Source organism: Balaenoptera ricei, chromosome 2 (assembly GCF_028023285.1).
Source record: "Balaenoptera ricei isolate mBalRic1 chromosome 2, mBalRic1.hap2, whole genome shotgun sequence".
In the NCBI taxonomy this organism is placed as follows: domain Eukaryota; kingdom Metazoa; phylum Chordata; class Mammalia; order Artiodactyla; family Balaenopteridae; genus Balaenoptera; species Balaenoptera ricei.
Genome location: NC_082640.1, coordinates 187,329,706 through 187,357,503, shown reverse-complemented (window position 1 = coordinate 187,357,503; position 27,798 = coordinate 187,329,706). Strand labels below are relative to the sequence as shown.

At 68.1% G+C, this 27,798-nt stretch overlaps 1 protein-coding gene across 2 annotated transcripts; it reads left to right on the top strand.

Moving 5' to 3' along the window:
* The first annotated feature begins 5,124 nt into the window (after positions 1–5,124).
* On the top strand, positions 5,125–27,798 carry AKT1 (AKT serine/threonine kinase 1). 2 transcript variants are annotated; one of them, XM_059915143.1, is made up of 14 exons: positions 5,125–5,221; positions 7,922–8,060; positions 19,682–19,810; positions 22,357–22,468; positions 22,574–22,721; positions 23,030–23,161; positions 23,249–23,314; positions 24,440–24,508; positions 24,650–24,775; positions 24,889–25,017; positions 25,224–25,339; positions 25,611–25,698; positions 26,467–26,569; positions 26,814–27,798. In XM_059915143.1, the coding sequence occupies exons 2-14, from the start codon at positions 8,015–8,017 to the stop codon at positions 26,891–26,893; spliced, it is 1,344 nt and encodes a 447-aa protein (XP_059771126.1). In that variant the 5' UTR covers positions 5,125–5,221; positions 7,922–8,014; the 3' UTR covers positions 26,894–27,798. The 2 variants fall into 2 exon arrangements, with proteins under 2 accessions (XP_059771126.1, XP_059771125.1); XM_059915142.1 differs by having other exon boundaries at positions 25,125–25,339.

Sequence of the window (27,798 nt, the reverse complement as noted above, 5' to 3'; positions counted from 1 at the left end):
GCGGAGCTGCGGGCAGCGCGCCCCGGCGGGGAGGGCGCGGGGACGGGGAGGGCGCCGGGCGGGGCGCGCTCCAACTTGGCTGGCCGGGCAGCACCCGCCGCTCGCCCCGCCCCGGAGAGAGCGAAACTCGGGGCGGGGGCTGGAGGGGGCGGGCCGAGGCGACTTCCCGGAGCGGCGGAACCGCTGAGGTCACCCACGCCGCCCCTTCCCTGTCCGCCCCGCCCGGCCGGGCCCCGCGCGCCGCCATCTGGGGCGCTGGGGTGGGAGGGGACGCGGGGCGCGGCGCGGGGGGTGGGGGGAGGGGGTCTCTCGCGATACTTGCCGTCTCGTCCTCCGGGTACCCCCCCCCCCCATGGGGTCCCAACTGCGCCCGTCTGTTAAGGGACCCCTTCCGAGGACCAACTCCTCTCCCGGCCAGCGCTGGAGCAAGTCACCCGAAGGCACAGACGGGACACGGCCTCCTGCCACCTCGCGGGGCGCCTGCCCTGGGATGGAGGAGGGGGAGTGGGGGGTCGTAAATATGGAAAAGATGACACCCCCTTTTCATTGAAAGCCTCGTTTTGAATTCAAGTTAATTTAGCTGGGACCCTCTTCCAAACACTCAGCCGGGTTCTCGACCTTGGAGTCTTGAACAGAGAACTCTCATCTTGTCAGCCCACCCAGCAAAGCCTCTGCTGGGAGCCAGGTGCCGAGTGGTGTATTGGGAAAGCACTGGGGACTGGGCACGTCCCAGAAGAAGCGATGGGGGTGAGGGAACCATCGCGGTGATGGAGAGAGAGGGAAGTGCACCCAGAGCCCAGAGCCAGCGGGAAAGCGGTCAGGGAGAGGAGACACCTTGGAGGGGCTGGGTTGGCGTCCCCCGGGCTTGGTGATTCAGGTGCGAGGGGACACCCAGGTCTGCTGCGTGAAGGAAAGAGCCCGAGAAAAACGGAAATGACTTTGGAGATGTTGGGGCCCCTGGGTTGGGGTGTGCTGCTGGTGGGAGCCCTTGCCCCGCCGCCCGGGGCAGAGCAGGATGCGGGCCCTGTGGACCATTGCTCAGCGTTCACAACAGTCCTGTTAGTCAGGTGCTTTGATTATGACACCTGTTTAGGTGGAGGTTCATTCACTAAGGTGACCAGGGCCGCACAGCAGGCAGTAAGTTGTTGAACCAGGATTCAGATCTGGCAGTGTCCTCAATTCTCACCTGCATAGCCCAGCAGCCGGGGAGGAGTAGAAAGGAGGCCTTGACCAGAAGTGGGGGTGGTGTTGGGGCAGGGGCTGGATTACAAAGGCCGGGACCCCACTTGCCAGGTACACCAGGGCAGAGGAAGCAGCAAGAGGTGTTGGGAGCCCTCCAGCCATGCTCCTGGAAGGCTGGGACCCCTGGGAGGAGGGGGTTCCTGGCTATGAGATGGGGTGGGAGCCCCCAGGGATCCTATTCAAACCCTGGTGGGTTGGGGGCCTGAGGAGTGGCCAGAGGCCCCAGGGTCCACCGCAGTTAGGACCTAAAGTCTGAGGGAAAGAAAGCCACATTCTTATACTAAAATACTATTCTTTATCTATCTGAAATTCAAATTTGGCCGGACAGCTTGCATTTTTATTTCCTATATTCGGCAGTCTCAGCTTGGAACCCTGGACTCACGCTGCGCTCAGAGCCACAGAGACTGCCCTGGCTCCCATGGCCCAGGCGCGCTGGGGGTCCCTTCCTGAGGAGGGCCAACCTCCTGCTCCACACCCACGCCCCCCCGCCCCAGCGGGGGGAGCTGGTTTCAAGTCAGCTCAGAGTGAACCCGGGGGGGGGGGGACTGCCTCCTGGGGTCTTGCCTGCATCAGAGCCCTGCCCCCTCCCAACCTCGGGCATGACCCTTAACCTCTTCAAACCTTAATATTCTCATCTGCAGAATGGGTAGATTAACTGCAGGGCCTGGCACACAGCAAGACCCCAGGCCCTTTCATGGCCAGTCCTCAGGTTCCACACGTTTCTCCCCAGAGAGCCCTTCCTGGCTCCTCCCCAGTCCTGTCTCTGCACCAGCAGCACCCCCTGGGAGTGGTCCTTCCTGATCACCCCCGCTCAGGTGCCCCCAAACCCACAATCTCCTCTGTGGCCTTAGCCTTCTCCAGAGTGCTCCCCATGTCATGTGACCTTGCCACCCCCCCACTCCCCGCTGTATCCTTGCTGCTAAGAAGTTGGCGTGGCACAAAGTGCGGGTACAGTTGTGTCTCTTGAGTGAAAGCAGGGCAGAGGCATCTGTGCGGGATGTCCACGGGTGCCACCAACCTAATCCCGACTGCTCCGTGGTGCCCACCTGCCCAGCCCTGGCGCACAGCTCCCCAGGCAGGCTAGGAGTGAGGCCCTGGGGCAGGCAGAGTGTCCTGGCCTGCCCTGCCTGGCTGGTGGGACAGAGGGCTCCTTGGGGCCCTGACAGAGGTTGTGGGGCATGGAGAGGGATCGAAGCAGCGGCAGGGGACGCTGCCAGCAAGAGGCTGGGGTTGTGCTGGGTAGGGATGGCTAAAGGAGGAGAAACCTCACTGGGAGGAGGGGATGGGGGAGAGACGACCCTGCATTTTTCTGGTCGGAAGGTCTTAAGTCTTCCTGGAGTTAAGTCTTCCTTAAGGCCCAGGAGGGGCCGTCCCAGGCAGCCCCGAGATGGCACTCGGCAGCTAGCAGCCCCTCGGCCCCCAGATCCCCTGTTTGGCCTGGTACGGTCTCAGGTACAAGGATGACAGGAGGCTGTTGCAGTGGTGGGGGCAGAGCTTCCCTGAACGCAGCCAGCCAGGCGGCCATCTGGCCCGGGAGCTGCCTGGAGGCCCCGCCCTGCAGCTGCCGCCGAGACTAGGCAGCCCGGGGCTCCGGCCCCTGAGTCCTGCCCGATGGCCGGCAGCTGCGGAAGGTGACAGGGCCGGAGGACCCTGTGCTTTAGGAGGGGGCAGGTGGCCTTCCTCCCCAGGGGCCGGTGCAGCAGTTTTTGTTGCAAACATCTGTCTAAGGGACTCCTCCGCGGCCTGAGCCTCAGCCAGGGTGGCCGGTGGGTCTGGGTCCTCTCCTTGACATTCTGTCTGGGGGGGCAGGCAGGAGGTGTTCTAGAGAGGGACTCTGCTTTCCCTCCGGAGGCCAGAGGAGGGCGCTGGCCCTGCCCGAAGAGATGCCCCAGCCATAGGGCAGGCTCACGTAGGCGCTGCACGGAATGGGGTGTGGGGCTCACCGCAGGTCACGGGCCCTTGGTGGGCGCACCAGGCAGGGAGGCCTCCTGGAGATGGGCCAGCGGTGAGGAAGCCTGGAGCTTGGCCGGTGAGGAAAGCCTGGCCGTCTTTTGGACCACCGTGATGACACCTCTGGCCAAGATGCTGTCTTCAAATGGCCAGCAGGCCCGAGGACAGCCTGGGGAGTCGCCACACTATCCACGAGAGGGCGCCCTCCCGGGCCCCCAGTGGCCCTCGAGGCCACCGGGCCTCCTCTGCCTTCTCCTCAGCATTGCCAGCGCAGGATGGGGGGTGGGTGCGGAAACCCCTCCTGGGAGAATGGTGGGTGGGTGGGATGGTCCCAGAAGGGGGTGAGCGATGGCCAGGTGCCCCAGCGGCGGGGGCCAGTCGGGCCTCTCCCCTGGCCCCTGGAGGCGGGGCCTGGGGGTGCACATTCAGAGCCCACACAGCTGGCTGGGGTGGGAGGGCGGGGTGCCAAGGGGAGAGGCCCAGAACTGGGTGTCCTCTCCCGGAGGAGGGAGTGTCCCCCTGAGCAGGGGAGGCAGGCCTTCCCTCAGGAGCGTCCTTCTCTCGGTCAGCCCCAGGGGAAGGGACAGAGCCCCAGGGGAAGGGACGGAGCCCCAGTGTCAGCTGCAGACGCTGTCCTGGGTGCTCAGCTGCTTCTACCTCTGACCCAGATGAAGTGTCTATACCCCCCAGGCTGAACTCTGACCCTGGACGAGGAACAAAAATGTCCTCCTCCCCCCAAATACATACCAACCCCAGAACGGTAGCCCACAAGTCTTCCTTTTACAGAAGGCTTACCATCAACTTGGAGGCCTCGGGGTTGGGGGGAGGGGCAGCTGTTGGAGAAACCTGCGATCAACAGGGCCCAGGGAGGGGTCAGGGTGGGGAGTTGTCTGCAGTGTCCTGCTGGCCCCTTAGCTGTCCCCCAGTGGGCTGTGATCGCCTGGGGCCCAGTCAGACATTAGGGAGGATCCTGGGCTGCCTCAGCGGTGACAGCTCTTCTCTGGAGTCTGCCCCCTCCAGCACCCCCTCGGGTGTCTGTGCCCGACTCGGGGCGGTCACTCCAGGCCAGGTGTGCTGGACGAAGCGGTGCCAGTTGGAGGCCCCTCCACTGGCCCCTGTGGCCCTCTGCTCCCTCTGTCACCACATGAAGTCCCCGTCCACTTTTGTAGCTGCCAGGTGTCAGTATTATCCTTCTGGGGAAGGGGAGCGCCCGGAAGACCCCAACCAGGGAGCAGGGCTCGCACTGCCGGTCACTCCAGGGCCAGACCCACAGTAGGCCTTCAGCACACAGACAGATGACGGATCGCCCACCTTCCAGCCAGCCTCCTGCACGACCCCCAGGGGACCTGCACTAGGCAGGGTCCTTGGATTGGGTCTTTAGGACCATCCCGGCCCCTGGAGCCCCCAGCTCCCGAGCTTGAACTACCCACTTGGGGCCCATTCTAAAAGTCACACTAACCTACACCCCAACCGCACCCCCACCCGATGGAGGCAGAAGCCCAGGATTCGTCCCAGACCGGCCCCTTTAACAGGGTCGGGGCAGAACTGGGCCGAGAAGTGCGGGCTCACCGGACAAACTGGGAAACCGAGGCCAGAGAGGACGTGGCCTGGGGACAGGCCCCGCGGCGGAGCGCAGCGGTCCCCGGCCCCGAGGGCCGCCCGCTGCGCGCTCCCGCTCCCGGCGCCGCGCCCTCGCTCGGCCCGCGGTGGGGGCGCCCCGAGCGGCGGAGGCGGATGTGGGCGGGCGGCCGGGCGGGGCGGGCGCGGGGCGGAGAGAGGGCGGGCCGGCGGGACCGAGCGCGGCGGGCGGGCGGCCGGCCCAGCGCAGCAGCGCAGCCAGCGCAGCCCGGAGGAGCCAGCCGGCGGCCGCGCACGAGCTCCGGGTCCGGCGGCGCGCGAGGCCCGCCCGAGCAGCGCCCGCCGCGGCCTCCAGCCCGGCCCCGGCCGGCCGGCCCGCGGGGATGCGGAGCGGCGGGCGCCGGAGGCCGCGGCCCGGCTAGGCCCGCGCTCGCGCCGGACGCGGCGCCCGGTGAGTCCCCGCCCGCCCGCCGCCCGCCGCCCGCCGCCGCCCGCCGCCGGGGCCCGGATTTCCTCCCTGCGGCCCGGCCGCTTTGTTCGCGGCCGCCGGGGCCGGGGCCGGGGCCAGGGCCGCGCGCGGCTGGAATGGAGGAGCGGGAGCAGGAAGTGGCCGAGCGCGGCCTGGGCGGGGAGGGCGCGGGCCGCGCCGGCGCTGGGGGTGCGTGCCTCTGGCCCCGGCCTCCCGCATGACCTTGGGGAAGCGGCTCCGCCGGGCGAGGCCCGGGCCGGAGCGGAGGGGTGCGGCCGCGCGCGGGGGGCCGGGGCACCGTTGCGGCCGGGGGCTGCCCGGGCGCCCGGCCAGGGGGGCCCCGGCGTACAGTAGGTGCTCAGGGGGCCGAGGAAAAGGGTCGCCCCGGCCCTCGTTGAAGTTTGTGGGTGGGCCCTTGGAAGGGACCTCATTTTCCCATAGACAAAAAGTTGTCCGTGGTGGCTGGGTGCCCAGGCCCTCCCACAAAGGACTATAGCCCTCTTGGGCCCTGAGACTTGTTCCTGAGCTGGGTGGCTTCTGGAGGTGCTGGCCACCCATCCCAGAGGCCCGGGGCAGCTGGTGAGCTTGGTGGGTGGGATTGGTTCCCGAGTATTGTCGTGGTAGACAGAGTTGGGGCCCTGGGCCTGTGCTCTGTGGCCAGAGGGCCCCCCACATTCACTCCTGGCCCCCTCCCACCTTGCTCAGGCCACCCCTAACTGCTGTGAGCTCTGGTCCAGGTGAAGGGTGGGGTACACTTGTGGGGCTGGGTTCCCTGCCCCCCAGCTGAGCATCCAGTTCATAAACCAGTGTTTTGGACGCAGGGGGAGGGGGCCCTTCAGAGCACAAATTATTATTATTTTTTTTAAGGTTGTGACTTAAGTAATAATAGCAGTAATTCACCTTTGTGGGGAAGTCACTCACAGGACAGAAGCAGCGGGAAGCAGAGGTCCCATCCGTGCTGCCCACGCTGTGCCCAGAGGCAGCCCTGGCCCTGGCTTGGTGTGTGTGTTTCTGTGCACATGCACACCACCCTGTGTATGTGCAGATATATTTTTACACACGGGGCCATCGGCAGCTGTCTGACTCTGTCAGCACCAGGCCCTGCTCAGGCCCCAGTGGGGGTAGGAGCACATCCAGAGGTCTTTGAGTCCAGCCCTCTGCCTCCAGGCCACGCCTACTCAAGTGTCACCAGAGCCCCCTGTGCCTGCCAGGTGGGGCTCAGAGCCCTGTCCTTGGTGGTACCTCCTCCAGTCTTACTTGCCATCCCTGCCTGTGGGCTTGCTGAGTGTGTTGGGCAAGGAGCGTCTTCCCTGTCCCAGACCCAAGGCAGTGAGTGGGTCTTCCTGTCCTTCCAAATTTAGCCCAAGACAGTCAGTGCAAAGCGGCCTTCTCTGGGTGCTTAGCCCCTGCCTCAGGAGGCCAGCAAGGTGGGCTGTGGGAGAGTGTCTAGGTGGCTATAGGAAGACCCATGTTGGAGGTACTCAGGGTCTCTGTCCGGCCTGGGTGTCCCCGAGAGGAGTCTTTCCTGGCCTGCCCTCCTGAGTGCCCAACTGGAAGGGTAGCAGAGGACTGCTCATGGGGAGAGTGCTCTTTCCCAGGATGCCCAGAACTGGTGATGTGAGAATGGGGTTTTGAGGGATGCCTAGGAGTTCATCCAGCAGGGGAGCAATGGGGTGGGCCACACAGGATCAATGGCCAAAGTGTCTGCTCAAGAGAAGGCTGCTGGTGGGCCTCCAAAGGGCGGGTGCCAGTGCCTCTGAGTTTGCACAGTCCCCCCCCCCCCTCCATTTGTTGCCTCCTGAAAGCTGTAATTATGGGTCTGTAACCACCCTGGACTGGGTGCTCCTTACAGACAGGACTCGTCTGAACCTCTCTTTGTCCCCAGTGCCCAGCGCTGAGCCTGGCAAAACCAGAGATGCCTGGTACATATTGGCCGAATGAATGAACCAGATTCAGACCGGCGGGGGCGCTGTGGTTTAGGAGGGGTTTGGCGTTTCTCTGGGATGGGTGTGTGTAGGGGGTTTTCATGTCACCCTGGAGTGCTCCGGGCTCTCATTTGCACCAATCGCCTGCACTCCTGGCCCTGCCTTCTTCGCGTTTGAATTTCTCTCCTTTCCCAGTCTGGGGCAGGGAAGAGGAGCTCTGGGTTCTGCCTGGGAACCCCAGCCTCTGGGCAGGAACACCATGGACAGGGAGAACTGGGCACCCTCACCAGGGGATTGGGGAGACTGAGTGGTGTGGGCTGAAGCAGTCAGAGGGGCTGCCTGGAAGAGGTGGCCTCCGCTGGGCCGGCAGGTTAGGGAGGCTGGGATATACCAGGAGGGCCTTTTGGGGGCAGGAGTGATTTGTACAAAGGTCAGGGGAGGTGGGAATGGGTCAGTAAGGGGGGCAGTGAGCTCTGAGGGCTTGGGGGTCCAGGAGGGGTGGTGGCAGGGGCTTGAAGCCCAGGGGGAGGGGAGGCCTGGGCCCAGGGAGCAGTGTGAGTGACTTTGTACCAGGTGCCGTGGCGGGAAGGCAGAGCAGGGGCCAGCGGGGGCTCTAGATGCTAAGAGGGGACAGGTCGCGTGGGAAGGCGCACCCGGGCTGAGACCCCAGGCGCTACGGGCCTCCTGGGCTCACCTCGGGGTCCGAGGAGTGTCCCCAAGCCCAACACAGCCTCACACTTCCCTCTGCTTCTTCCAGAGGCTGTTGACAGCCCGCTGGGCTCTGGGAGGACCCTGCTAGAGGCGTGTGAGCGAGGTCGGGGCCACGCAGGCCCGCGGGAGCCCCGGCACCATGAACGACGTGGCCATCGTGAAGGAGGGCTGGCTGCACAAACGAGGTCAGTGCCCGCGGGGCCGGCCGGGGGTGAGGGTCCCAAGTGGGCCTGCGGCTCCTCAGTGGCCAGGGGCGGCCTGGGCCGTGGCTGCCAGGCGAGTGAGGCCTCCCTGGGCTCCTGGACCCTCCTGGACCAGCCCGGGTGCGCTTTGGGGCCCAATGTCCCCGTGGCCTGGAGGGCATGGCCTCGCGGGACCTCCCGGGTGGGGACGTGTGCCCTGGGCCGGCGTGCAGCCCGTAGAGTGGCTGCCTGGCTGGGGCCGTGGGCGGGAAGAGCCACCCGCTTTCCTGGAAGGCAGTGAGGACACTGGGGCCGGTCCAAGGCCTGGCGCACTAGCGGCCCGGGGCGCTGCCCGAGGGCTCCTGAGGGCAGGGCAGGGCTGCCTGGCCTGGCCCGGTGCCGGCCTCGGGCCTGGCTGTAGGCGGGAGGGGGCTCCGTGCCACCCAGTGGCCCGGCTCGGGGTGGGTTTACGCTGGAGCTGCCGAGCTGGCTGGCCTGGAGCCCCCTCAGCCTCCCCTCTGCTCACTCACGTGGCCCTGTGCCCAGGGAGGGGCTCGGTGAGGAGCTGGTGGGACGGGAGCTTGGGCCTGGGCCCCTCGCCTTCCGGCCCTGCCTGCCCCACCGCCCTCTGTTGCTTAGCGGCCGGTGGTGGGGGGCTGGACAGTCCTCCTGTCCAGGTGCCTGGGTAAGTCACTCCCTCCTGCTCCAGGGCGGGGATTGGCCAGTCACCACCTGCTCCCCCAGCTTGCTCTTCCTCCAGACCCGTTCCTCCCAAAGCTCTGGCGATCCCACGCTAGCTAGCCACTAGCCACGCCACTCTTCATGCACACCCTCTGGTGAGGGTGTCCCTGTCCCCACCGCGGGATCCCACAGGCTGTTGGGAGGGGGAACCTCAGACACAGGTGGAGCTCACAGGGAGGCACGGCAAAAGTGGGTGTCACGAGACTGGGTTTTGTGGGATGCATAGGAGCCTCCCAGCAGAGCAGTCTGGGAAGCTGCAGGAGCTGCGGTGGGCAGCACAGGAGTGATGGAGATGAGACCTCAAGGGGCTGCAGAGGGCACAAAGCAGGGGATCAAGGATGTGGTCAGCTGTGTGTTTTTAGAGCTCACTTAGGCGGCTGCAGGGAGAACAGTGCACTGGGCCTCAAGACGGAGGTGAGGTGGCCGCAGGGGCCTGTGGTCCGTGGCGAGCCCCTCCAAGGTTTCCTGCACCCACCGGCCTTCTGGATCCCCTCCCCCAATGTTTACCCCTTCCTGACCCCCAGGAGTACCACTTCTTGTGCCTGGAGCCTCCCACCCCCGCTCCCCATCAGGTCCTACTCTGTCTGCCTCACCTCATAGCCCTCTTCGGTGTCAAGGATGCCCTCTCTGACCCTGGTCCCCACCCTCCCCTCTGTGCCTGGTGGCAGCACAAGAACACACGGGGACCGGTACCTCTTAATCCTTGGCAAATGTTTGTTAACTTGACTGTTCGATTAAGGACCGACCTAGGAGATGCCTAGGCCTCAGGGCTGCCAGGGCTCCTGTCCCAGTTACTGGGGCATCCACTGGCCAGCCAGGCTCGGGGGGGAGTGCCCCTCTCATGCTGGGTGAATTTTAGAGTGCCACTCAGGGTGTGCGCGCTGGGGGCACGGGGTGTCGGGCCCAGCGGGGCATCCAGGGAGCTGGGTTTTGACCTGATTCGGCTGCCCCATCACTGTGTCCTTCTCCAAGGGCAAGTCTGTTGACTCCTTGGGCCTTGGTTTCCCCATGGGTACAGTGGGCGCGGTGGTGGGCAAGGGCCTGGTGAGGTAGGCCCTGGGGCAGAGTGCAGCCAGACTCAGGCCGGGACAGAGGGTCCTACGCGCCCACGTGCCTCTGCTCCTTTCTCCAGCCCACGTGCCAACCCAGGCAGCGTGTGGGGCGGCGATGTGGCCCAGGCCCTCTTGTAGCCCGGGAGGGGTCGTGCCAGGTCCCACCTCCACTGCCTGCCCTCGAGCCCCACCCCGCGCTCCGCTCCCCGTTCCCAGTGACCCCGTGGGCTCATCCCACTGCCCCCACTTCTGTCTTGTTCTCTCCGTCCTTTTGTCCGTCTCTCGGTCCGTCTTTTACGGATCTGTTTTTGCCCACAAACGTGGGCTCTTCCTGTGTGCTGGACTTTGGGGTGACTGGGTGAAAGGAGCAGGGGTCATGTGGCCGAGGGTGGGAATGGGTGGGTTTGGGTTAGGTGTTGGGGGATCGAGGAGGACCCTGATTTGGGGCTGGAGGTACGCGGCGGTGCCGTTTCCCGCGACTGGGCCGGGGGGGGCTCGCGTACCTTTCCTGGGTGGGGATAGCGTCCTGGCCTTGGTCGTGGGCGGGCGGACGTGCAGGCCGAGCCCCGCGTCACGGGCAGGAGGGTGGGCGGTTGGAAGATGCTGTGTGTGTGTGCTCCGCTCCCAGAGCCCCTCCCTCAGCTGCAGCGTCACGCCCACCCCCCCCCGGCCCTGCCCCCGCCTCTCAGGACTGGCTGGAAGAGGGAGCCAGGCCTCCTGTGGGGTGGCTCTGGGTAGAGTTGGGGGGTCCCTGGGCTGGGAGCGGGCGGAGGGCTCCTGCAGCACTGGCGTGAGGTGCCACCGCCTCCCTGCCCCCTCCCCCCGCCGGGGGTCTGATCCCCAGTGGGGTTGGGGGAGCTCCGACTGTCCTCCAGCTCCTCGCAGACCCCTGAGGCCCCCCACGCTGCTGCTTCTTGTTACGTAGGTTGGGGGGCTGCTGTGGGATGAGGGCCTGCATTGCCCACCGTGCTGTGTCTGCCCTGCGTCCAGCCCAGGGCCTGCACGTGAGGGGCGAAGGGACCTCTGGAGCTGAGTGGGTGTTGAGAGTTGACCCAACGGCCCGTTGGCCAGGGTCAGGGCAGGACAGACCCCCGGCCCCCAGCTCCTTCTCCCGCCCCTCAGGGACACGGGCTCCCATCTCTGGGGAGGGCCCGGGGCTGCGGCCCTGGTGTCCTGATGCGTGTGCTCTGGGCCAGAGCAGCCGAGGGGGCAGAGGAGAGCCTGGCCTGGCGGCTGACGCCACAGCTCAAGTCCCAGCCCTGCGCTGCCCTGCAGCACCCAGGCAGGCCCTCTGGGCCCCGGTGTCCCCGGCTGTCCCCAGGAGAGTGGGGTCCAGCTGCTCAAGGCTCAGAAGGTGGTGAGGAGGAGGGCTGAGCCGGGTGGGGCCGCAGGGACCGTGCGCAGATGTCCTGCGAGACGGATGGACGTCCCGAGCTATGGGTGGGTGTCCCCAGGGGTGGGCAGACTTCCTGAGTAAAGCGGGACGTTCTGAGTGACAGGCAGGCATCCCGAGTGATGGGCAGACACCCCAAGCTACGGGTGGACAGCCCGAGCGGTGGGCAGCTGCCGCTCAGCTCCAGCCGCTGGTGCTGGGGGCCGGTGGGCTCGGTGTGGCTCAGAAAGTCACCTTTCCGAAGGTTTGGTCTGTTACGTGCGCTCTCCTGATTTTTGAAGGTTGACAGTTATAAACCTTGTCCTTCAGGATGCAGGTCTGGCTGGACTTGGCCTGCGGCCTCCAGTTTTGTCTTTAGGCTGTGTGCGGTGTGCAAGGCCACGGGCCTGAGTCCGTGCAGCTGCTTTGGGACGTGTCCCCAGGGCCCCGTTGTCCCTGCCCACTTGCCCTGGTGCCCGCCGGGCTGTGCACCACCTCGGCTGCAGCCCAACCCCGCGGAGAGCTGCTCCAGCAGAGCCCCACCCGCGGGTCCCGCTCTCGGAGCCCGTGGAGTGGGCAGGGTCTGTGGGCGTCCTCCTGGGTGTCTCCAACCCACGGACGGGCCAGCTGGGCCACGTGGACCGGGAGGAGGGAGGAGGGCAGCGAGGTGCTGGCCACGGGGTGAAGGAAGGGGCTGAGGGTCTGGGTGGGGGTGGGGCACCGGCCTCGGGCACCTCTGGGCTCACGTGGGCCAGCTGCTGGCCTGGCCAGGAGGGTCCCGAAGGCCAGCCACCGCGCCGCAGCCCGGCAAGCGGGGGCTGAGGGGCGGGGTGGAGGAGAGCTGGCCTGTGGGCACGGGGTCCCCCGTCCAGGACCCTGCCTGGACGTGGCCCCAAGTGAGGCGTGCCCGGTGCGTGCACGCGTGGGAGGCTAGCGCCTGTGCGTCGGCTTAACTCCCCCCACCCCAGGAGCGGCGGGCCTGGCGGCGTCGTGTGCTCACGGGGCTCCGTGGGGCTGGTCCCTGGCGCGTCTCAGGCCTGGCTGTGGCCGCCCCTCCCCCCACACCCACGCAGCCCATTTCTGGCCCAGACCCTCCCCCGGTTCCGGGCCCTTGCCACGCCGCTGCGCCGGTCCCCGGCGTCCTGGTGGGGGGCGGGCTTCTGGACTGTGGTGGCTTCCCCCCGCCCCCTCGGTCCTGGCCAGGTCCTGCTTCCGGCTGCGGCCCTGGGCTTTACCTGCCCCCTCAGGTGGCTCTAAGCTGGGGAGCCGGCAGTCAGTCCCACCTGCTGACACAGACTCCCACCCATCCCCAGTCCTGGGCTTCGCATGGGGCGGGGCCGTGGGGGTGCAGCCCGGCTCCCCTCTAGAGGGGGCGACGGCTCTGCTGAGCGGACAGCAGGGGCCGAGGCCTGCAGGGGCCTGTTGAACCCACTTCTGAGCACACCTGCCTGGGGGCCCGTCGGCGTGAATCATCTGTGGGCACGGCCCGGGCCGCTCTGCCTGGGCAAGGGGCTCACGGCACCGTCAGGGGAGGCAGGCTGCAGGGTGGGGCTGTCCTGGGCCCTCCTCCCCCCGCACCGCAGCGTCCCTGGCTCAGGCGAGGGATGCCCAGGTCCCCTTCAGGTCTCGCCGCAGCGGCCGCGGCTTTGGTTCCGGGGGGTCCCCTTGGTCCACTGAGGCAGGTGCGTGCAGGCGGCCGGCCCAAGGGTGGGAGCAGGTGCTGGGGCCTCTGCTCCGAAGGACGGTGCCAGGGAGGGGGGGCCCGTTCCTGGAGGGGTGCCCCTGAGCCCGTGGGCGGTGGCACGAGGCTGAGGCCGAGGCCTGCCGGCCTGTGTGGGACTAAGTTTCCTGTTTTGTGAGCCGGTTGAGTTTTCCCTTCAAAACAAACAACGAAAGAGGAAGCTCGGGCGTCCTTGCGCTGGGGGATGAGGGGTCACCGCTGCCCCGGGCCTGAGGGGCCCTGAGCGGGCCGTGCTCCTGTCCGCTTCCTGGTCCTGTGGTGGCGAGCAGGGGGCCTCTGCCGGCAGCCCAGCCGCCCCGGGGAGCTGAGTGTGCGCCCCATACGTGGAGGGGAGGGGGCCCTCAGGAGGGGCCTGGGCCGGGTCGCGTCAGGCCAGTTCCTAGAAGTGCCGTGGGAGGGTGGGGGCGGGGGCGCGGCTGGCATCCCCTCTGACGGGGCGCACCGGGCCAGGCTCGCTGCCAGCGCCCTCCCCGCGGGCCCTCCCGTAACTGGAGCCAGCGGCCGCCTGCCGCCTCTGCACCTGTAGCGGTGGGTGCCCCGGGCCCCCGCCCACTCGCCCCCATGGGTAGGCCCCCAGCCCGGACCTGGCCCCCCGCAGCTTGGCAGAGGGCCGTGTGCGCTCCCTCGGCCACGCCCCCCAGGCCACGCCCCTGCTGCCTTTCTTCCTGCGTCACGCGCGTGGCTCCGTAACCCTCCGAGATAACACTCGTGTTTCAGGAATGTTGGCATTGATGGGGGGGTTCTCTGGTGCCTCTTCTGCCACCCCTGGGGGCCTTGGGGCAGGGTCCCCAGGGCACTGGGTTTGGGCTCACAGATCCCTGAGCAGGCCCAGGACCACAGACCCCCCACCCCCGACCCCTAGCCTCCCCCCGCTGGTTCCGCCGGCCTAGAGGCATCAGCCGGTTGTCCCTGGCAGGGGTGGGGGCCCCATGCTGGCTCTCCACCCCGGGCTGGGGGGCGGGGTACACCGCGAGCTGGAGTTTGGGGGCTGTGATGAGCTCGGTCGGGGCTGGGGCCAGGGTGGGTGTGGCCGGGAACATGAGGTGACAAGGCTGGCAGCTGGGAGGATGCAGCCTGCCACCATGTCACCATGTCCCCACCACGTCCCCAGCCAGGCCTTGCTGTCCTCACGGCTGTCGCACCACGACGTGGCTCCCAGTTAGGGAACAATAAATAAGAGCTGGGCGGCTGGGAGGTGGAAGGCCCTTTCTCTGGAGGGTCCCCCTGACCTGTCCCTCATTCCCTTGCCCCCTCCCCTGTGTAGGTGGTGCTTTTTCCTGGGGGAGGGGGGGGTTGGTGCTTGGAGCCCCTCGCCCCCCGGAGGGCCCTGGCTCACAGAGGCTGGGGGTCACCTAGATGCCAGGGTCTTGCTCTGCCTCCTCTGAGTGTCTGCAGGGAGGGGGTCTGGGCAGGGCCGGTGCCCACGGGGCGCTCCTTTCCTGCAGCTGTGTCTGCAGGGAGGGCTCTGCTGCCACCCCACCTGCTCTCCCTGGAGCCCGTGCTGCCGTCTGTTCACTCCCACCCCCTCCCTCTCGTTGCCTCCGCCCTGCCCGGGGGAGCCCCGGCACCTCCCTTGGTTTCGTTGGGTCTGTCCTGGGCTCTTAGCACAGGAGTGAGAGGCGTGTCCCTAGGGAAACATTCTGGAAACCTAGAACTTAAGTGCCGTGTGGCTTTGGGCAGACGCTGCCTGAGGGCCTGGGCCAGGACCGGTGGAGGCAAGAATCCCCTCTGCCAGGGCCTGTGACCCAAGGGGCCAGCAGATGGGGGGAAGCTGGTGGACTGACAGGCCTGGGGGCTGCCTGCTCCACCCCCCCAGGCCTACCTGCCCTGGAAAATGTAGGCCCCAGATAGCCCTGCAGGCAGAGATATGGCTATGGCTGCCCTGAACCCGGGACCCAGCCCAGCTCTTTGCAAGCAGCCCCCCTGAACCCTGCAGTAGTGCGGCCAGGTGCACATCAGGCGGAGAGCGCGGGGGAGGCGGGTGGCGGGGCGGGCTGGGGTCAGGGGTGGCCCCTTTTTCTGGCCTGTGCAGCAGGTGATGTGTGGTGCCCAAAGAGGAGGGTTTCCGGAGAAGATGGCCAAGTGGGTGGGACGTCCAGGCCCAGGTGATGTGCAGGCAGCTGCAGCGAGGGGGGCTGTCGGTCGTAGCTGGTGAGAGGCCCGAAAGCCGGCACCGTCCTGGGGCAGCAGGAAGGGGCAGGGAGACCCCAGAGCTGTCTGCTGCACCTTGACGGTGGGGGGCGGGGGCACAGCAATGCTCCCTGACTGCATCCCTCCCTCCCACCCCGCCTCCCACGTTCCTCTTGAGTCTGTGTGCATTGGGCTCAGGCCTTGGGCCCCTGCCTGCTTGATGGCAGAACCAACGACCTGCGAAGAGTTCTCGGTTTGTGTCAAGGAGTGAGCCCCGCCTGGGCAGCCGGACCTGGGACTCTGGCCACCATCTGCCTCTCTGTGACCTTGAGAGCCCTCTCCCTTGGGCCTCGGTTTCCCCCGGGAGCGACTGGTCATAATGACCCCACCTTCCCGGCCTGCCAGGCAGCCTGGGGACGGCCCAGCCGGGCTCGGGGGCTGTGTCGGGGGAACACCCGTCCTCCACATGTCGCCCCCGCTGCTGGGCCGGGAGTGGCCATCTCTCCTCTCCTCTTGTCCACACTGGCCGTTCGTGCCCCCGTGAGGACCCCGAGGGCACTGCCCTCGGAAAGGCGTCCCCAGAAGCAAGGAGCAGGCGGCATGCCCCCTCCCTGGCACCGGTTCTCGGGCTTTCGCTGACTGTCCGTGGCCTGGTGTCCTGCCGGTGGGACAGGGACACGGGGACGTGGGGACACGAGATGAGCCAGGCCCGCGCCCGCCCCGCTTTGCTCGCGGCGCCGGAGGGGGTGATGGCGTGAGGCAGCTGTCCATGAGCGATGGATGTGGCGGTGGCGGGGGACCGCGTGGTGGCCGCCGTCAGCTGGCACCCGCTCCCCCGGCCTGCTGGGGCTCGCTTCGCTGTGGAGAAATAGCTCAGTGCCGCCTGGCGCCCTGCCAGCCGCCGCCTGCCACCGCTGCGGCAAAGCGTTTATCCAGCAGTTTCCCCGGGAGCTGGGGACTCAGACCGTTCACGAGCTCAGGGCGTGGCAGCCGGCGGCCTGCGCTTGGGGGCTTGGAGGGGCAGAGGTGCCTGGCAAGGGAGGACTCGCGGGTGGCAGGCCTGGGGTGTGGGGAGCCTGCGCGCTGCCCCCCTGGGCCCCCCAGCGGCTCGGGTCCTGGCCTCCGGGTCTCCTGCCGGGGGTGCCCTGACCCACAGCGCGGCCTGGGACCCGGGCTGGGAGGTGTAGAGGCACAGGCCGTCAGCCGGCACCCGACCTGTCCCCGATCCTGGCTGTGTGGCCCCATCAGCGTGATTTGGGCTGTGGGAGACGAGTGATGTTGGCGAGGAATCCCCCTTCCTCGGGGCCCTGCAGCCCCTTCCTGGGAGTGAGCTGGGATGGTGGAAGGGCCCTCCTGGTGGACGACACACGGGGACGCCGAGGGGCCGGGGCTGGGGGCTGGGGGTCCCAGGGGGGCAGGAGGAGGAGGGAAGCCCTGCCCTGGGCGCCCCCCAACGCCCACCCCACCCAGGGCAGTTGCCTCCTCATCTGGAGCCTGGGAGGCAGGTGGGCAGGCCTGGGCATTCGGGGTTCAGGGGGTGTGCGTCCCCTTCGCTGGTGGCCGGGTGGGGCGCCAGTGTCTGGGAGGGGTGGGTGTGGTGCCGTAGGGCCCCTCCCACGCCCTGGCCCAGGGCTGGGCTTCTGAGAGAGCCCCCCACCTCGGGCGGGCTGAGGATGGACCCTCCAGGTGGGGGTGGGCACCAGACCACGCGTGCCTCCAAGTGCCCGGCCCCAGCTCCGGTCTCCCGGCCGGGGTGCTGTCCTGCCCTGCGCGGAGGGGAGCTGGGCCAGCTGTGATGTGGGGCTCCAGGGCCCCAGTCTGAAGCGTCCGCTCAGGTGGGATGGGGTGGGTGGGAGCCCTTCTGGAGTCCTGGGCTGGGCTTGGGCGGGAGTGGCAGGGACGAGGGGACCCGATTTGGGTCTGGGTCCAGGCTGGTCCCTGCTGACCCCTGGTGTGGCCGCTGCTGGGAGGCCACCCGGTGGTGGGCGGGCATCTGGCCCCAGAGACCAGGGGTTCCCCCCCCCCCCCCGTTTAGGGAGCGGCATCCGAAGAGCAGACTTGGGCTTTCTCGTCTGTTCCCAGCATGGGCCTGTGCTGTGTGTCTGTGCTGCCTTATCCCCCTCGCTGGCCCACAGGTGTTATAGCCGAGAGGACAGAGCACAGCCGTGGCCAGGCACAGGGTGGCCACCTCCTCCCCTCGCCCCTCCTGTGTCACCCCCGTCCCTGGGCCTGGGCCGGCCGCCCACCGGCGTCCTGTCCGTGCTGAACTCGTTCAGATGCAGGCCACGGCCCAGGTTGCAGCTGGCGGCCCCCAAGTGACCACCTGGCTGGACGTCTGCGGGCAGGAGTGTCCCAGAGGCTGAAGAAAGGGGTCTGTGGGTCTCAGAGCCTCGGCCCTGGCCTCCCCGGCCCGTCCCCCCGGCCCCGCCCAGCGTTCCTGCTCCTCCTCCGGGGGTCTGGATGCCGGCTGCTGAGGGCCAGGGGCCGGCTGTCGCCTCCACCCGTGTGTTGCCCGGCTCCTGTCGCCTGGCCCCGCTTCAGTGCCCTGGGTCTGGGGGCTGGCGGGGGGCCCAGCCGGCCTGTGGCCCATCCCCCCGGACCCCTCCCCACGGGCTCAACAGCGTTGGGTGCTTGCCCCTCCGCCTCTTTCTGGCCAGTGCCGCTCCCGCCACCCACCCCCAGTTCTGGATCCCAGAGCCTTCCCAGCCCTGGCGGTGGGCTTGTGGGGTGAAAGCTGGAGGGCAGGTGCAGGGTCACGTGGCTGGGGGCGGGTCCCCCTCCCAGGGCCTCAGCCACAGTGGGGTCCGAGGCCCAGGCTGGTGTGCGCGGGTCCTGCCGAGCGCGGACGCCTCTGCGGGCACACACGTGCCGACTGCCCGCGTGGGGTGCGGCGCTGGGGGGCCGCCGTGCTGGGCACGGTGGGGGCCGGCAGCAGTTGGTGAATCAAGATGGATTTTCGGGGCTGCACGGGTGAGGCGCTCATCACTCTCCCCGCGCACTTAGCGTCCCGGGGAGCGGCAGCTGGCGGGATGGGAGGCGCTCCATCAGGGCCGACAGCTCCAGACTGGAGCGCAGGCGGGTGGGAGCGAGCGGCGGGTGCCGGGGTGGAGCGGGCTGGGCCGTGTTCAGCCCCCGGAGCCGGCTCTGCTCCACCCTGCGCCGGGGCGGGCGAGGAAGGGGCGCCGGGGAGGCTGGGTGGGACCGCTGGCTGGGGGGCGGTCCCCGGGCCCGGGAGGGGAGGCAGCATCCAAGGGTGGCCTCACCACCTTCCCAGCCCACGTCCCCAGGGGTCTGGGGGGCTCGGAACTGGGTGGAGGCCCCGCTAAGTGCTGTCGGGGTGAGGGCAGGTTACCGGCCGACTGCCGTGTCCTCCCTGGGCCAGTGGCGTCTGGGCTCCCTGGGGAAGGAAGGGAGTGGCTGGAGGCCCCGACTGCCCAGCCTCCCCCGGAGGCCCTGGGTCGTGCCGGGTGAGGGCTGGGCGGTGGGGCGGGGGAGACCGAGGCGCAGGGCTCTGGGCCTCTGCCCGCCCTCCAGGTGGCCGCGTGCGGGGCTCAGCTCGTAGGGAAGGTCCGGCCGCCTCCCCTCCTGCTGCCCCGTGGCCCTCTGCTGAAGCGGGCGCCTAATTAGTAAGTTCTTCGGTGTTGTTCAAACTCCTTGCTCGGCAAAATGTAAATGAAACGTTTTTTCTGGGTGTCAGTATGAAAAATGGCAGTCGCTGGAACGTCACAGAGGACATCTGCTCTGATTCTTGAGTGTGAGCGCCTGTTTATGGCTGATGCTGCAGAACTTCAGGGAAAACTTTCCTGGGGACCTGGGTGACCCATGGGTGGGACGTGGGGGCCCAGGACGGCAGGTCCCAGCCCGAGGACCACCCAGCCGCCTTCTGGGTCTGGCTTCACAACAGCGCTCAGGGCCCCTGCACAGTGAGTGTTGTCACACGGGCAGAGGGGGCTCTGTCCCGAGTGCCCACCCTGGGGACGTGCTGCAGGTGGGCTCGTGTCTGCCGGGCAAGCCCCCGTGAGTCGTACTCTGAGTGTGATGCTGGCCCCCTCGCCGCTGGACGCTAGGCTCCATCCTCTCGGCGGGGGCCAGCTGTGGTGGGCAGCCCAGTCGCCACGGTCACCACAGTAGCTGCCGCGTCCACCACCTGGCGGCACCCAGGGTGGGTGGGGAGTCCTCTTGGCCCTGAAGCCCCTGGCGGGTGGCTGTAGCTGGTGCCCGTGCTCTGGCTGGAGACCCGCTGGTTTGGCACCACCTCCTCCAGGAAGGCCCTCTGGATCGGGCCGGCCTCCCGTCAGTTGTACCCCTTCCCCCAGGTCCAGGTGCTGACCTGGCCCCCATTCCAGCACAGGTTCGGGGTTGGCACTTCATCAGAGGTGGCGCTTTCACACAGTGAAACCTGTCTTCCCACCCACCCTCTGCCTGCCCCGGGGGAATCGGGGTCAGTGCCCGGAGTTGGGGCATCCTGGGCGCATCTGTCCCGGCACAACCAGCTGTGACTTACCCCGGGGAGCGGGGTGCGTAGGGGGCCGGGAGCGTGGTCCGGCGGCCGCAGACCCTCAGTGCCTGTCTGCCCGCGTGTCCTCAGGTGAGTACATCAAAACCTGGCGGCCCCGGTACTTCCTCTTGAAGAATGACGGCACCTTCATCGGCTACAAGGAGCGGCCGCAGGACGTGGAGCAGCGTGAGTCGCCCCTGAACAACTTCTCCGTGGCGCGTAAGTGTGCCGGCGGCCGCCCCGGGTCGGGATGAGGGCGCCGGGCCGGTGGGCGGGGCGGAGAGAGCGCTCTGGGCCCAGCGCCCCCACATGGGGTCCCCCTGGCCTGTGTGTCTGGGGCCAGCAGCCCTCCGGGGACCAGGCTGGGCCCGCGGCTCCGCGTCACCTCGGGGACCGGTTAGTGGTCGGCTCCGGCTGCCAGGGATCTCCGAGCCGAGCCCGAGGTTGTTCCGGGCGGACCTCTGGAGGCCGGAGGGCCTGGCCTGGGGCAGCCGGCCGACCTGGGCCCCTCCTCCAGCGGGGGCCAGACGAGCCCACCAGGGCCTCTTTCCCCAAAGCCCCCGGGCAGAGGCAGGAAGAGAGTGCGGGGGTGGGGGCCACCCAGCTTCCCGGGGCCTCCGTCGCCCCAGCACGAGTGCCCACCACAGGTTTTCAGAGGCCCCAGTCCACCGTGGCAGTGCGTTTGTTCCTACCCTCAGCTGGGGTGCCAGGTGGGTGGGTGCAGCACTGCTGGCCTGGGGCGTCTCAGGAGGCTGAACAAACTGGCACTTTTTCTAAACCAAGTGCTACTGTGGTCTCGTTATGTATCTGCAGGGGGACGGCAGGTGTGACCCTACCCACGATGGGGGGCACCCAGGCATGGGGACGGGTGGGTGGGTGGGATGCTGGGCCGGGCGGGCCTTCTAGCCTGGTCCCTGTTCCCGGTGCTCTGCCCGGGCTGGCCCGGGACACGGGCCTGGTGGGTGGGTGAGTGATGGGCTCGTTGACCGGCACACCCCGGGGTCCGCCCGGGCTGCTGTCTGGGGTGCAGAGCTCCCGGCTCCACGCCAGCCTCCTTCATTCATGCGCCGCCCTCCGGCTGGCTCTGCCCTCCCTGCCCTGGGAGCTTGGGGTCCTCCAGCGGCCCCCCTGCCGCCAGACCGCAGGTTCTGGTCCAGGGTCTCAGGAGGGGGCGTAGCACAGGTGGCCCACCCTCGGCTGACGGGGAAGGATTCCCAGCCTCCGCGCCTGCAGATATTCCGAGGTGGGGGCCGTCCTGCCCACCCCCCAGTGTGCCTGGCCCCGTGCTGCAGGGCTTCCCATGGGAGGAGCAGAGGCCCTGCGCCACAAGGGAGGCTCCTTTGGGGGTGCTTTACCAGGGCCTGGTTCCTGTGAGCCCTGAACCCCCTCCCAGGCTCCTCAAGTCTCAGCAAAGCAGCGGGTAGAACAGGGGCCTGGGGGTGAGGGGAGGCCAAGGAGGCAGACCCCCGTCCCCGCAGCCTCGTGGCCACGTGGGAGCCTCACTGCAGTGTGTCTGGGCTCCCCGCAGGGCCTCCTGGGTCAGGCTGGGGGCTTACGGGCTTGGGAAGGATGCTCGGCCAGGGGGACGCTGCCTTGCTGGGGGGCTTGAGGCCCCTCGGGAGTGTTCCCCAGGCTGAATGCAGGGGAGCACGGCAGGGGGGGGGGCTCTCAGGAGGCGCATGGGAGGTGGGCACCTCCCAGAGGGGCTCCCTGAGCAGTGGGTGGGACTGGGGCCCTGACCCGGGCATTAGGCCAGCAGGGGCTCCGGGCGCAGGAGCAGAGGCGTGCGGGAGGGGCAAGCGGCTGTGCAGGGGCCTCTGCACCACGGGCTCTTCCTTGGGGATAGGTTCCAGGGTGGGGGGATGAGAAGTCAGGCCCTGGGTGGGTGTCAGGCGCCTGAGCCCTGGGGGCTCCTGGTGGTCTCCGATGGGCTGAGCGAGTGGGAGGGGGCATGTGGGGACCCAGAAGGCTGGCCGCACAGGTTTTCCTCTCTCCCCTGCCCCATGTAGACACAGGCCGCCCTCCGCATAAGGCTGGGCCCCCAGCCCCCTCCTGGCCCCGCGGCCTGGCAGACCATTCCTCGCTCCCTTGCGCTCGGCTGAGCCCGGCCGGGGCCCCTCGCGGTTGCCAGGGCCTAGACGCTGGAATGTCGGAGACCCCTGCGCTGGCCCCGCGGCCCCCTCCCGCCTCATACAGGCTGGGCTGGCATCCAGCCCCTCTCCGGGCCTGGGGCACCTCCACGGTTCCTCGGCTGCAGGTGTGCGTGCTCCAGGTGTGCATGTGCCTGTTTTCACTCCCGTGTGCACCTGGGGGCGTGGGCAGCAGTGCGGGGAGGGTGCAGCCCGAGTGGCCTCTGGGGCGGACAGGCAGCTTCTCCACAGGGTGAGCCGCTACCCCCCTCCGTTCTGGGACTGGCGCTGCGCCAAGAGGGGGCAGGCGGAGCGCTGGGCATCGTGAGGCTGGGCCAGTGGTGGGACGTTCCTGCTCGGGGTGGGGGGGGCGAGCTGCTCTCCCAATCCCCTCACCCTCCGGCCGGTCGAGGGCCGTGTCCTGGCTGGCAGGGGGGCTCGGAGACTAAGGAAGGACCACGGAGGGCTGATCGGCCCCCAGACACCTCCTCAGGCGCAGCTGAGCTCTGAGCGGGGTCCCGGCTGGAGTGGGGGTCCCGGCCCCCTTTTATAGGGCGGGAGACCGAGGCTTGGGGAGGGCTGGGCTGTGGCGGGTGGGCCGGGGCGCGGTGCAGACGGATGCTCGCCTGCCCCCAGAATGCCAGCTGATGAAGACGGAGCGGCCGCGGCCCAACACCTTCATCATCCGCTGCCTGCAGTGGACCACGGTCATCGAGCGCACGTTCCATGTAGAGACCCCTGAGGAGCGGTATGAGCTGGAGACGAGTCCTGGTGCCCCAAGCCCAGGGACCTCGGAGCGGGAGGCCCCAGGCCTGTGTGGGGCTGGGGCCTCACCCGACTGACTGCCCTGCAGGGAGGAGTGGACAACTGCCATCCAGACGGTGGCCGACGGGCTCAAGAGGCAGGAGGAGGAGATGATGGACTTCCGGTCAGGCTCGCCCGGCGAGAACTCAGGGGCCGAGGAGATGGAGGTGGCGCTGGCCAAGCCCAAGCACCGCGTGGTGAGGCCCGGCCCTGCCCTCGGGGCCCTGCAGTCGTGGGTCCCCGCCCCGCCCAGCTCCCGCACAGGAGTGAGGGAGGGCCGCCAGGTTCGTCCCCCTGAACCCCAGGGCTCCAAGTCGGGGCGCACAGCCCCGTGATCTGCCACGAGCCCTGGACCCCCCGGACCCCTCAGGCCCCACCTGTGCTCGGCCCCGAGGCTGGTCGCGGCGGCCCTGGCGGCCCCGGCCTCTGGCACCCCTCACCACCGTTGGGCCTCCAGCAGTCACCATGCTGCCCCCTGACCCTGGTGCCTGCCCGCTGCCCTCAGACCATGAATGAGTTTGAGTACCTGAAGCTGCTGGGCAAAGGCACCTTCGGGAAGGTGATCCTGGTGAAGGAGAAGGCCACGGGCCGCTACTATGCCATGAAGATCCTGAAGAAGGAGGTCATTGTGGCCAAGGTAGGGGCTAGGGCCGGGGCTGGGGGCTGGGGGCCGGGCCGGGCCGGGCGGGGCGGGGCGGGCGGCTCAGTGGGCCCTGTTTTCCAGGACGAGGTGGCCCACACGCTCACGGAGAACCGCGTCCTCCAGAACTCCCGGCACCCCTTCCTGACGGTGAGTCCCCTCTGGACCCCGGGGGGATAGCTCGGGCGCCAGGTGCTGGGGTCGCGCAGTCACTCGCACCAACCCGTCCTCCCCTGAGAATCTGGCGGGCTCAGAGCCCCGTGGATGGCGGGCGGGCCTCCAGGAGGGGTGGGTGGAGGTGCCTGGTGTGGGGTCGCCGGTGCACAGAGAGGGCAGGAGGCCCGGCCTTCCCTCTGGCCCGCTGAGACCCTGGGAGGCCACGCTCCCCGTGCCCACCCTTCTGCACGGTTTTCCACTGCTTCCCCTTTGAGGCTCACTCCGGGAGGTCCCTGTCCTGGGGGAACCTGGGCCAGGAGGGGTGTATGGAAAACCCCTAGCCGTTTGGAGCAACAAGGAAGTGCCTGGAATTAGTCTGCCAGGCCCAGCCAGCTCCGCCCCCAGAAGGTCAGCGGTCAGGCGGACGGGGCTCAGGACTCAGGCCTTGGGCGACCCGGGGCCGGCCTCTGAGGTCTTGTACCCGGGACCACCGTGGGCCTGTCCCCTCCGCTCAGCACAGGTGTCCTTGCTCCAGGGGATGGCCTGATCCAAAGCAGGGGCAGAGCAGAGGAGTGGGCAGACTTGGGGCGATTTTTTTCCTGAGACGTTTTCTTACGAGAAACATCGGACTCCAAGAGCAGATGTCGTGTTTGTTCGTCCAAACGTGACTCGTTATCGTGGCTTTGCCTCATCTGCTTCATTTTGCCCTTTTCCCCTCTGTCTGGCTGGAGGATTGTGAGGAAAAGGCCAGGCCTTGTCGTGCCCTCCACCCTCCAGTGGGTCCCTGTACGGGACGCTAACGTCGCATTCCGCAGAGATTCCCTGGTCGGTACAGCAGGCCTGGCCGTGGGGGAGCCGAGCGCCGGGGAGGGTCTCCCACCCGTGTTTCTGTGAGCGAGCCGGTCATCAGCGGGCCTTTCTTTTAAAGCGAGGCCGCCTGTGGTTTGAGGTGTGAGGGCAGCGGGGCCGGCCCTGCAGGGGCGCCTCCTCACGGCCACTGGACCTGCAGCTGCCCGTCCTCGGGCGCGGCCGGTGGGGCAGTGGGGTATCCCCCGCCCTGAACAGGGCGAAGCTCCTGCCCAGCTTGAGGGCCGGGTTCCAGCTCTGCTTCCCTCGCAGGCCCTGAAGTACTCCTTCCAGACCCACGACCGCCTGTGCTTCGTCATGGAGTACGCCAACGGAGGCGAGGTAGGGCCCGGTCCCGGGGGCGGCCCTCTCTGAGCCTCGGGCGTCTGGGTGGCTGTCCTCCCCGCTCCCAGCCTGGTTAGGGTCTCCGCCACGTGACCCTGGCCCGGGTCGCCGGCCCCGCTCAGGCTCCCCGTCCCGCAGCTCTTCTTCCACCTGTCCCGGGAGCGGGTGTTCCCCGAGGACCGGGCCCGGTTCTACGGCGCCGAGATCGTGTCCGCCCTGGACTACCTGCACTCGGAGAAGAACGTGGTGTACCGGGACCTCAAGGTGGGCGGGGCCGGGGATCGGGGGCGGGGCTGGGAGGCGGGGCGGGGAGGTGGCAGGGCAGGGCTGGGAGGCGGGACGGGGAGGCGGGCTGACCCGGAGGCCGCCTCCTGCAGCTGGAGAACCTCATGCTGGACAAGGACGGGCACATCAAGATCACCGACTTCGGGCTGTGCAAGGAGGGCATCAAGGATGGCGCCACCATGAAGACCTTCTGCGGGACGCCCGAGTACCTGGCCCCCGAGGTGCGCGCCTGCCGCGCCCCGAGTCCCCGTGTCCCCCACTCCCCCCTCCCGACCCCCCGAGTCCCCCCGTCTCAGGTGCCCTCTGAGCCCGTGCCCTGCAACCCCAGGTGCTGGAAGACAATGACTACGGCCGGGCGGTGGACTGGTGGGGGCTGGGCGTGGTCATGTACGAGATGATGTGCGGCCGCCTGCCCTTCTACAACCAGGACCACGAGAAGCTCTTCGAGCTCATCCTCATGGAGGAGATCCGCTTCCCACGCACGCTCAGCCCTGAGGCCAAGTCCCTGCTCTCAGGGCTGCTCAAGAAGGACCCCAAGCAGCGGTGAGCCCTGCCCTGGGCTGCCCCCCAGCCACCTGTCCCCTGAAACCCCCAGGGAATGACCGTGCTGGTGGCCGTGCGTGATGTCCTCGGCCTGGGCTGCCCCGGGCAGAGGGCCTCCTCACACCTGCTCAGGAAGACCCGGCCCTGCCGGCAGCTCCTGCCCACCCGGCACGCTGCACCTGGCGGCCGACCGCAGCCTGTGGGAGGAGGGGTCTGAGCCGTGGGCCCAGCAGGCGGCGACCCCGTCACTGTGGCCTCCGTCTCCCCGCAGGCTCGGTGGGGGCTCCGAGGACGCCAAGGAGATCATGCAGCACCGCTTCTTCGCCAGCATCTTGTGGCAGGATGTGTATGAGAAGAAGGTGCGTGGGGCCTGTGCACACCCCTCCCCCCGCACACGCCCGCTCACACCCTCCTGCTCACCCACATGCCTGCTTACACGCCCCACACACACACGTGAGGAGGCCTCCGAGCGAGGCAGCTGCTTCCTGCACGTGTGCCTCTGCCCTTTGCCCTCTGAGGGACCTGGGAGCCCCAGGCCCTGGCCCATGCTGGTGGGGTGGCCAGCAGGCTCAGGAAGGCTGTCCCTAGGCTTGCTGGGTGCCTGTCCCCAAGCATGCTTCCACCCCGTTTCCAGCCCACCCCTCCCCTGCAGGCCACGCATGGCCGGCTGGGCCTTTGTCCCTGTGAGACAGGGCTCTCCAGCCCTGCTCCGCTCCAGCCAGGGTCCTGCCGCCTCCTGGGCCTGCCCTCCAAGGGCTCTAGTCCCAGCCCCGACCCAGGACCCCCGCTGCTAGTTGCTGCTAGGTCCCAGGCAGCCCTGCCCCCGGGCCAGGGGTCGGGGGAGTGGGGGGTCCTTTCTCCCGCCAGCCTGTCCCTCTGCAGTTGCCCTCGCATCCTGCGTCGTGGTGAGTCCTCTCTGAGGCCTGACGCTGCCGGGCCACTCTGCCATCCGGGGGCCACAAGTGAGGCCGGTGGCCCCGCAGGTGGATCCCTGAAGGGCGAGGCCCCAGAGGGGACGTGGGCAGAGGAAGGCCTGGCCCCAACCTTGGCTCCTGGGTGGGGAGTTGGGTCCAGGTCCAGGTCCAGGTGTGCAGGGCGAGGCCTGTAACCCAGCCCCCTTCCTGCAGCTCAACCCGCCCTTCAAGCCTCAGGTCACGTCCGAGACGGACACCAGGTATTTTGATGAGGAGTTCACAGCCCAGATGATCACCATCACGCCGCCCGACCAAGGTGAGGGGTGGGCCTCCCTGCCGACCCCTTCCTCCTCTCCAGGCAACAGAACTCCATGCTCAGCATTTCACTGGGAAGGCTCCCTCAAGGGTGGCCATCAGGGCGGGAGGGCCGCGGCCCCCCGGCCCCAGGATCGTGGGAGGGGGGCTCGCCGAGGCTGGATGTGGAGTCTGGGAGGCGAGCCCTCGGGGCCGGCCTCGCTTTCCCCGGTGCCCGGGAGCTGAGCCGCCCCTCCCGCCCGCAGATGACAGCATGGAGGGCGTGGACAGCGAACGGAGGCCTCACTTCCCCCAGTTCTCTTACTCGGCCAGCGGCACGGCCTGAGGGGCCCGCCGGCCGCGCTTGGGACACCACCGTGGGCAGCCGCGTGCTCCGGACGAGGGCTTGGAAGGATCGGGAGGAAGCCTCGCACGGATGACCTGTATTTAATGTTTCTTATTTCTGGATGCGTTTGGGCGGGACCATGCCGTCCTCCAACACGGATGGGAAGACGCCTCGTGCTGTGGGCAGGGCTGCCCGCCTTGGGGGCGGTGTCCCCCTGGCCAGCCAGGTCGGGAGGAAGACATCCTGCGGTTTTTCTTAATTTATTCATCCAGTTCTCCAGACGTGGCCTCGGCCTTCGGAACGATTAGATTCACGTAGGAAAACGTTGAGGACTTCTGCAGCCAAGTGCAATCGGGCCCGGGTGGGCCCTGCCCGCGGCCCCTCCGTCCCTCTCGCCGGCTGTCCCTGGCTGCCCCTGTCTCGGCCTGGCCCGGGGGCCCCAGAAGCCACTTGGCCATGGTGTGCTGGCCCGGCCCCCTCTCGCTTGGGGTGGGGCACGCAGCAGCCCCAGTGCTGAGGCTGGAGGAGGGTGGCCCCTGCAATGGGGCTGGGCCGGGGCTCACCGGCGAGATAGAAGAGCCAGGTGACATCTGTTGCCGTGTATTATGCTGTTCACGTGCATACTGGGGTTTCTAATCTCAGGAGAGAACCCTCCCTCCGCCCCCTTCCCCATTGGGACCGTCTCACCCGATGGCTTCCCTTGGTAGCACCTGTCCTTATGGAAGCTTCACTCTCCTGCTGTCGCCCTGGCCCCACCTGACGCCCTTGGGAGGGGCCATCGCTGCACCCTCCGTGTCTCCCAGCCGGACGCTGCGCTGCACCGTGGCGTTTTTTATACTCAACTTTAGTATTTTTACTATTATGAGACTTTCCCTCCAAATTCTTCAATAAAAATTGCTTTTCAA